The sequence below is a fragment of the Chenopodium album genome, chromosome 6 (genome assembly GCF_948465745.1).
Source record: "Chenopodium album chromosome 6, dcCheAlbu1.1, whole genome shotgun sequence".
NCBI classification, from domain to species: Eukaryota; Viridiplantae; Streptophyta; class Magnoliopsida; order Caryophyllales; family Amaranthaceae; genus Chenopodium; species Chenopodium album.
The window spans coordinates 9,857,515-9,867,380 of NC_137839.1; the positions used below are offsets into that span (position 1 = coordinate 9,857,515).

Consider the following 9,866-nt stretch of genomic DNA (forward strand, 5'->3'; position numbering starts at 1 on the left):
AATTTGCTTTTTTTTTATATAGATTTAATTATTCATCTCACAAAAAGAAAATATTTTTTTATTAAACCATATAATATTTTGATTAATTTGCTTGTTTTTTAGATTAATTTTCTTGTTAGAAAAGGATAGTGTTTATAATTCATTGGTGTTAGTTATGTGAAAATTGTATTTATAATTAATAAATAAATTATAAATATGGTATCTCATTCGCCAAAGGATAACTATATCACTCATAAACATTCTTTTTCGTAGATCAAATTATATTTATAAAATTTATAATCAACAAAAAAAATTGTTCAAATCCAAAACTTGTTAAAATAACTAAAAGTATATATATAATTTATCTTCTATTTCGATAGAATCATCAACTTCATTCACAACCAACTACCTCTAATTTAAAATAGTAGATAAATTATTGTTAGCAAAAATAAAATTGATGTAAAAAAAATCTTTACAATTATATAAAATAAATCAATAATTTACCAGGAGGTGAAAAATTATCCCAAAATAATCTTAAAATTTTAATTGTATAAAACCAAATATATGCATTGGAATTTGCAGTTAAAAAAATGAAACACACAGGAAAATGATAATCTGATAGAAAGGAGAATATAGTTACAATTAGCTTCAAAATACAAGGCCATGTTCAGAGTGCATCAACAAGGGCTTTAACACGTCCATGGTAAGGGTAACCACCTCGGTCAAAAGCTACCTTAGTTATTCCTTTTTACACAATTTTTAGCAATCATTTATGAGCCACTACTTGCATCAAATTCCACAATAATCAATATGCGAGTCATGAGCAATAAATTTTTTTTAGGGAAATCCCAGGTAACTCTGTACTTTAGCATTTTTTCCAAAATAACCCTGACCTTTACACCCCCCTCCATGGTAACCCTGAACTTGTAAAAGTGAAATTTTTGGTATTCTTTTTAACGGAGACTTAACGTTTCATATATAATGGGCCCACATGGGGCACGTATCAATTGTCAATTCGCTCACAGGGGTTGAATATCATTGTTAATTTGTTAAAATAGCTAAGAAAACAAATAAAGTAATTGAGGTTTTAGTAGTTTAATAGGGGAATTTGAAGGGGAAACACAACAGGGGTGAGAGAGGAAGAAGAAAAAGGTAACAATGCTAAGTCTCCGTAAAAAAAAACTCTCCAAAATTTTCATTTTTACAAGTTTAGGGTTACCATGGATAGGGATGCAAAGGTCAGAGTTATTTTGGAAAAAGTGCTAAAGTACAGGGTTACTTGGGATAATTTACCAAAAATTTAATAACAAAAATGAGAAGGCATTTCGTGTAAGATCATCAGCAATCTCAGAAAGGACAATCTTTTGCCTTTTATAAACTGTATCCTAAAATGGCAAATGTGGATTTCTACGATTGCTAATTATCACTATACAAACTTAACTAGCTTGTCAAATTCATCATAAATTTAAAAAATTAAGAATGAGACATAGCAAAACAAGAATTTAATGGATTATCAAAGTGGTGAAAAAAGGAAGAGAAGAAAGCTACAAGAACTGCAGATATATCTGTCTTACACCAACCAACCAGGGCACTTCGAGTGTCATTATATATTAGGAAAGATAATATTGTGAATATTTGGGATATATATCTTAGAATATACTATGCATATCTTTTAGGTTATTTGGTCTTGCCCTCCAAGTTTCCTATTCTATATATACTTGTATGTGGCCGTTTATGTTGAATGAGAAATAAAGAGAGAATTATTCATTATATTTTATCATGGTATCAAGAGCTTAGGTTTGATCCAACAATAATTTACTAGAGATTGCAATTATATGTAATATTCATTATTACGCATAACCTTGAGAGATTGTGAGAGTTCACAAACATCATTTAATTTTTTTTTTCTTCTCAAAGCACCTGTGAGTGACTATTATTTGTGATTCCATTGATGGATGGTGATCAGAATTTGGTGAAGGCCGCACACGTTGATGTGGGTGGTCTTGCGGGAGTGACTTCGATTCAAGTTCAACAATTGTTGAACTACTTGACATCCATTAAATCCAAGTTTCATGATAAAAATGATTTGGGTTGGATAATAGATACAGGGGCCTCGAATCATGTGACATGTGATTTGTCTCTTTTGACCAATGTGACCAATGTGAGCCATTGTCCGGTGGGATTGCCGGATGGAAAAAATGCTAACGCATCAAAAATTGGATCGGTGATATTGCAAGGGGGTTTAAAAATCGACAATGTTCTTTATGTACTCCAATTAAATTGCAATTTAATTTCGGTGACTCAATTGAGTGACGAATCTAATTGTATTATGCAATTTACTAACAAACTTTGTGTTATACAGGACCTCACAACGAGGAACGTGATTGGAGCAGGTGAACGAGTAGATGGACTTTATTATTTTCGGGGTGTTCCTATGGTGAAGGCGATGAAGATAGACAGGGATCATTCCACAGAGTTGTGGCATAAACGATTGGGGCATCCTTCGGGTAAAGTACTTCAACAGCTTCCATTTGTGAGTCGTAGTAGTACTAAATTTAAATCATGTGATGTGTGTCCTTGATAGGGTAAAGTCGTATCTCCTAATAAAAAATAATTACCTAATTCACTAACTAAAGTAGATAGGGAAGTAGGGTCGATCTCCACAGGGAAACAAGTCTTTTTATCCTAATTAAATATTATAATCTAAATTATGTAAGTAACCAATATTAAAAGTTGAATATGAAACTAAACTAAAAAGAGTAGGAAAAGGGAGAAAATAATATATAAAAGGATTTAGGGCATAGGTTCACCAATAAACAATACTCCGGGGTAAAATAGGGTAATCAATCATTGACATTGCATAAATAACATGATTAACAGGCTCTCGCAATTTATTAACCAACATAGACCTAACAGGCTCTCGCAATTTACTAGATCTAAGTTCTTATTGAAAATAACCTTTAATATCAAATTAACATCTGCTCGATTCATCAATTTAATATTACTATACTTTTACAAGCCGCAATTGTAAAACATTAAAACAATCCAATAAGAAATCATCATGCAATACCAACAATCAATAATAGTCAATCATCAATGCATCAATTAATCAAATTGTAAAGGACTCTCGCTACTTATTACAATCACACAATTAATTTATCGGTATTAAATCTCATCTCTCGAATCTTGACTTAACCATTTATAAGTTAATTTGCCTATTGAAACTAGACCTAAACATTAATTCTCATCTCTCGATTCTTGAATCAATATTGTCAAACTCATGCATAAAAGATAGACCTAATCTAGTCACAGAGCATTAAATCAATCAATAGGAAATTAATCTAGCATTGATAATTAACAACAATAAATTACCCCTTCATATTATTTATGGATCCCCACAAACCCTAGAAATTAAACTACTCACACATAATTAAATATAAACTAAGCAAAACAATAAAATAAATCATGATCAAAGGAATAGAATAAATAACTAAGATTAAGGGAAGAGAAATCATTACCAAAATAATTCTGAAATTAATTTAAGAAATAATAACAAAGGTTTAGAGAGAGAGAGTTTAGAGAGAGAAAACTAAGTAGAGAGAGAAAGTCTAGGAGAAAAGATTAAGAGAAGAAGAAGAGATCCTAAAATCGCATTACGGAGGAGTATTTATACTCCGTACAAAAATCCTAAACTAAAAGAAATTAAAACGACTCTAATTGTTTCCTAAATAAACACGCGCCCGATCGGGAGCGCCTTTTTTCACCTCTAATAACAATCTCGCGCCCGGCCGGGCGCGCCTCCGGGCGCCAGCCTTTTTGGCCGGGCGGATCATTTGGGCCACTATTTGGACTTCGATTGGGCTCAAATTCTTCGGGCCAATCTGGGTTTCCTCTTTGGGTCTTGAATACTCGGTCCAAACGCCCCGGTATCACCTCTACCGAGCCCTTAATCACCGGTTCAATGTCTCTAACCGACCCTGGGCTATAAACTCTGGTCGTGCTTTTCCAATGCTCGTGATTGCTCCTAAATATCCCGGGAAAATACTCCAAAAGCATAAATCCCTGCAAAAGTCAACCAAATCTACGAAAACACTAGAAAACACCAATTAGTAATAAAAGTGGCTCTAAAGAGCCAAAAACACTACTAATTATGACCAAGGGACGGGGGTAAAATACTATATAGAATGGACACATCAGTCCTCGGGCAAAAAAACATAGGAGTAGTTTCCCTTTGAGTCAAAATAAAGCAAGTCGAATTTTTGAGCTTGTTCACTTAGATTTATGGGGGCCTTACAAGACTCTATCTTCTTGTGGTGCTCATTATTTTTTTACTATAGTAGATGATTACTCTAGGGGTGTGTGGACTTATTTGTTAAGAAATAAAACAGAAGTTTATTATATGTTTCTTAATTTTGTTGCGATTGTTCGTCGTCAATTTTCTCAAGAAATTAAAGTGGTCCGTAGTGATAATGGTACGGAATTCAATTCCTTGAAAGAGTATTTTTTTGACAATGGGATTTATTTTGAGACCTCATGTGTGGGCACGCCTCAACAAAATGGGCGTGTTGAGAGAAAACATCAACATATTTTGAATGTTGCTAGAGCCTTACGTTTTCAAGCAAATTTACCTTTAAAATTTTGGGGGGAGTGTGTGCAAGCGGCATGTCATTTAATTAATAGAACTCCTTCTCGATTGCTTGATTATAAAACCCCTTGTGATGTGTTATTTGGCAAACCACCTTCATATGAGTATATTCGGGTGTTTGGGTGTTTGTGTTATGCGCACAATCTAAAAACTAAGGGTGATAAGTTTGCGAGTCGAAGCCGAAAGTGTGTATTTATAGGATATCCTTTCGGGAAAAAGGGGTGGAAGGTTTATGACTTAGAGACCCATGAAATTTTTGTTTCAAGGGATGTGATTTTTAATGAGAGTGAATTCCTGTTCATTGCTTCTAGTATGAACAAAGATTTGATGAATGCCTCGTTGACTCGTGATGTTGGGAATTGTGATGTTGGGAGTGTGAGTGATGATGATTGGTGTGTGGCAGAGAATGTGAATGGTGAGGGAAATGATATGGAGCACGAGGGAGGTGGGAGAGTTGATGGTGTTGCGGGGACAGCAGGGGGAACCACGGTTGGGCTGCGGCAGGAGCCCACAGGCCGCGACCAGGCTGCGGAGGAGCCTGCCAACCCCTCTTCCGTGCGCTCTGGTGCGGCAGATGAGTGCAGCAGCACAGAAGAGCATGCTGGGAAGCAGAATGGAGTGAGCAAACTGCTCTAAGTGAGCAGAATGTTGTGCAGCAGGGTGATCAAAGTAACATCTCAAGTGAGACCGAAGCCTTGGGTAAAGGCATGAGACAGAAATTTCCGAATGTGAAGCACTGTGACTTTGTGACACACACAATAAGAAATAAAAGTCCATCTACATCATCTCAGCGTTCACCTACGACATTACTTTCCTCAGTTTACCCTATAACACATTTTATTGATTCTCACCGGTTTTCTGTGAAGCATAGAACATATATTGCTGCTATTACAGGTGGAAATGAACCCAAAAATTTCAGGGAGGCCATGAAACACGAGGGTTGGAGGAAAGCAATGGCGGATGAGATCGAGGCTCTAGAAGAGCAAGGCACTTGGGTGCTAGAGAAACTTCCACCGGGCAAAAAGGCACTTGGAAGCAAATGGGTTTACAAAGAAAAATATGAGGAGCATGGGAATTTGCAGAGATTAAAAGCAAGATTAGTCATCTTTGGTAATCATCAGGTTGAAGGGTTAGACTACAATGAGACATTTGCTCCGGTTGCAAAGATGGTGACTGTTCGAACTTTTCTTGCAGTAGCGGCGGTGAAAAATTGGGAAGTTCATCAATTGGACGTTCATAACGCTTTTCTTCATGGTGATTTGGAAGAAGAGGTATATATGAAAATCCCTCCTGGTTTTGAGAAAGACAATTCTGACAAAGTTTGCAGGATGCTGAAATCATTGTACGGGCTTAAACAAGCTCCTCGATGCTGGTTTGCAAAGCTCGCTACAGCTTTGAAAAATTATGGCTTTAAACAGTCATACTATGATTATTCTTTATTTACTCTGACAAAAGGTAAAATGCAGCTTAATGTGTTAGTATATGTTGATGATTTAATTGTTGCAGGCAATGATAAAAATGCTATGCTCAATTTTAAATCGTATCTGGGAGATTGTTTCAAGATGACAGATCTTGGAGTGTTGAAATATTTTCTGGGGCTAGAGGTAGCCCGGAATAAACATGGAATTTTTATTTGTCAGAGGAAGTATGCACTGGATATTATTACTGAAGCTGGTTTGCTTGATGCTAAACTTGCAGAGTTCCCTATGGAACAAAATCACAAGTTAGCTTTATCTCAGGGAGAGTATTTTCATGATATTGAGAAATATCGTCGCCTCATAGGTCGTCTGATTTATTTGTCTGTTACGAGACCCGATTTAGCATATTCTGTACACATTTTATCACAGTTTATGCAAAAACCCAGGATTGACCATTGGGAAGCAGCTCTGCGAGTTGTTAGATATTTGAAGAAGAGTCCGGGACAGGGCATTTTATTGAGATCTGATAGTGCTTTACAGTTGGAAGGTTGGTGTGATTCACATTAGGAAGGTTGTCCTCTCTCTAGACGGTCCTTGAGTGGTTGGTTTGTGCTTCTTGGTTTGTCTCCAGTATCATGGAAAACCAAGAAGTAGCCTACTGTGGCCCTTTCTTCATCGGAAGCCGAATATCGTTGTATGAATGCAACGACTTGTGAATTAAAGTGGTTGAAGCGATTACTTGGTGATTTAGGTGTTCGACATGAGAATGAGATGCATCTTTATTGTGATAGTCAGTCTGCGTTATATATTGCGCAGAATCCAGTGTTTCATGAACGAACAAAGCATATTGAGTCAGATTGTCACTTTGTTCGTGATGCGATTACAGATGGGACGATAATACCCTCGTATGTTCCTACGACGGTTTAGTTGGCCGACATTTTTACAAAAGCTTTGGGAAAAGCTAAATTCCAGTTTTTATTGCGCAAGTTGGGCGTCCGGGATCCTTACTCTCCAACTTGAGGGGGGGTATTAGGAAAGATAATATTGTGAATATTTGGGATATATATCTTAGAATATATTGTGCATATCTTTTAGGTTATTTGGTCTTGCCCTCCAAGTTTCCTATGCTCATCATATATACTTGTATGTGGCCGTTTATGTTGAATGAGAAATACAGAGAGAATTATTCATTATATTTTATCATTATAGTATACGTATACTTACAACGGTGGTACCTGATGAAAAGCTCAAGTCCTTTGAAATAGGTTTCTACATTGTAGAAGCAAAAGCAAGAGTGTGCATTTCAGAATCATCAATCACTTGCACATAGAGGTGTTGGAGCGGAACACACAAAGTCTAGGCCTTTTGGTTGTCCGTTCTACCTAGGGAAAACAAAAGATTATTATGGAGGGGAGTGTGCTATTATCGCCTGAGATCTTAGATATGGATTATGATATACAAAAGAACTTATGCTCGAATAACAAGCCACTTAGCATTGACAAGTAGAATAACAAGTCAAAGAGGGTGGGGTGGGGTGTGTGTGGGTGTAAGATAGGAGGGGTAAAGAACTGCTTCAAGTCCATACATAAGCTATCTAAATTAACCAACTTGATCACTATTCAAAACATTAAAACAATTTGTGCACCCATAAATCATGTTTTATACAAGTAATCAATATGGGTGTTAAGCAAGGTCTCTTAAGCTTATATATTTATTAATAGTACTCCCTCTATTCCTAACACTTTGTTTGGATAGGAAGAAATGAAAGGAAAAGAAGAGAAGAGAAATGGAGGGGGACAAAATCTTTTGTTTGGGTAAAAGATTTGGGGAAGGAGAGGGAGGGATCCATTTTCTCTTTCTCTATAATAACCATAATCTCTCCAAAATTGGAGAGATTTGGAGGGAAAATGGAGCTCACCTCCTCCTCCCTTTCTTTTCCCTTCCCTTCCTCCATTTTCCCTCCCCTTCTTTTCCTTCCTTCTTTGCTATCCAAACAAAGCGTAAATGTTTTTTATGTTTCCATTTAGGGTGTTCCTTTTTATTCTTTACATTTAGTATCTTTCCTATTTTGGTCATAAATCTTAGACAAAATTACCCTTGTTTTACAATTTTTATACTCAAAAGTTCTTACTTTCCATGTGCTATGGTACTTTTTGTACTATTGTAATAGTTTTTCAACACTTATTATTACTTTCTCTCTCCTCTCTCCTCTCTCCTCTAATTTCTTCACCCCACATGTTTAACATTGTATTTTTCAATAAAATTGTACTTTCAATCATTGAAATATTCCAACATATCTCAACTTTACATAATTTCTTAATAATCGCACATAATTCCAAATGTAAAAAACATTATGGAACGGAGGGAGTATTGTTTTATTTTATTAACTTGCTAACTTGATTTTCCTTATGTAGAGACATTTGCAGTGATTAATCAAGCAAGGTCTCTTAAGCTTCATGAACAAGATGCATTTAAAAGTATAAGAGATTCTAATCCACTTAAGATGAAATTAGAGGGGTAATTCTTTTTTCCTCCTTGTGTTTTTAATCATTTTACGTATGATGGTTCAATAACTGTTTAGTTATTGTTTTCTTTATTGGTGAATGAAGAGTTTACTATTTTTCAGATTTCTGTTGATTTCTTTTGCTGCAGAATATTATCAATTTTTTTTCTTCCCAATATTAGCATAATAGCACATGCATCATGCATGGTTCTTCGAGTTTAAGTATCAGTGAAGATGGTTAGTTTTATATTTATTTTTCCATTTACTGCAGTGATGAATTGCGTGCAACAAAACAATATGAGAAAGCCCTAAAGAAATATGGCGAATTAAAGTTGATTTTTGAGTCCGGTGTTAAGGGGGCAGTTGAGATGCTAGAGGGAATAATAAAAGAGACGAAGAAAGAGATGATTTTCTCTAATCTCTTGGATGACATTAATACAAAAATAGCTGCAAGTCCATCTGATGGATCATTATGGTTTCTCAAGGCCAAAATTTTGTTAAAGAATGCTGAAATGGTTGAGGGTAAGTCTGAGATTATACATTAGAAATATGATATATCGAAAAATATATGTGATATATTTTTTGTATAGATATTATTATGAGAATAATATATTTGGGAAAATGGTAACACTAAACTTTCTAATTTTCAAAATGGTGAATACTAAAAATTTTAATTATCCTTGGTAAACTCTAATTAGTTATAATAGTCAAGTGGTAACATTAATGATTTTTATACTAATTAAAAACCTAACCTTAGTCAACTAAAGCCTAATCAAGGTTAATTATTCATTTTTTAATAATAAAATTATATTAAAAATTAAAACCCCCCCCCCCCCCAATTTACCCAGCCACCTCCTGACCCACTCTCCGACCGGCGGCGCCAAGCTCACCTCTTCCACCGGCGATCCCCAACCCTCCCTCACCCCCGATTCCCATTTCCCATCTCCACTCTCCCACTCCCCCACCCTGATTCCTATCCCTCCTCCTCACTCCCCCACCAAAATTTTACTCTTTCGGCCTCCACTTCCTCGAAAACTCGACGAATTCACATCATTCTACGCACACAAAGTCCTACAAATCAGCCTATTTTTCTTGCAAGTTTGTTTGAACAAGCATAATTCTTCGTATAATGTAGTGAAATTGAGTTGAGTTTTTGGATTCAAGGACAAAATAAATGAAACCTGCAAAAAGTAAGGTTTGTCGAGGTTAGTGTTGCAACTCAGAGTGTAGATTGGGTAAGATAGAGGGAGGAGATGAATGGCAATGGAGGAGAGAGTGGAGTTGAGGAGAGAGAATGTGAGGTTTTGAGGTGAATTTAAAG

At 35.7% G+C, this 9,866-nt stretch overlaps 1 protein-coding gene across 1 annotated transcript; it reads left to right on the top strand.

Annotated features, from left to right (window-relative positions):
• Positions 1-1,930: 1,930 nt before the first annotated feature.
• LOC145636651 (uncharacterized) lies at positions 1,931-9,090 on the top strand. Its single transcript, XM_081688216.1, has 6 exons — positions 1,931-2,245; positions 2,342-2,512; positions 4,781-5,242; positions 5,284-6,589; positions 8,457-8,559; positions 8,817-9,090. Exons 1-6 carry the CDS (start codon positions 1,931-1,933, stop codon positions 9,088-9,090), a joined length of 2,631 nt encoding a protein of 876 aa, XP_081544342.1.
• Positions 9,091-9,866: the final 776 nt, after the last annotated feature.

Bases quoted from the DNA above. Each gene is read 5' to 3' on its own strand.
- LOC145636651 (XM_081688216.1), top strand. From the start codon at position 1,931: ATGGATGGTGATCAGAATTTGGTGAAGGCCGCACACGTTGATGTGGGT. The intron at 6,590-8,456 runs GTTGGTGTGATT...TTCCTTATGTAG, and splicing joins TAGTGCTTTACAGTTGGAAG to AGACATTTGCAGTGATTAAT. The intron at 8,560-8,816 runs GTAATTCTTTTT...CATTTACTGCAG, and splicing joins CTTAAGATGAAATTAGAGGG to TGATGAATTGCGTGCAACAA.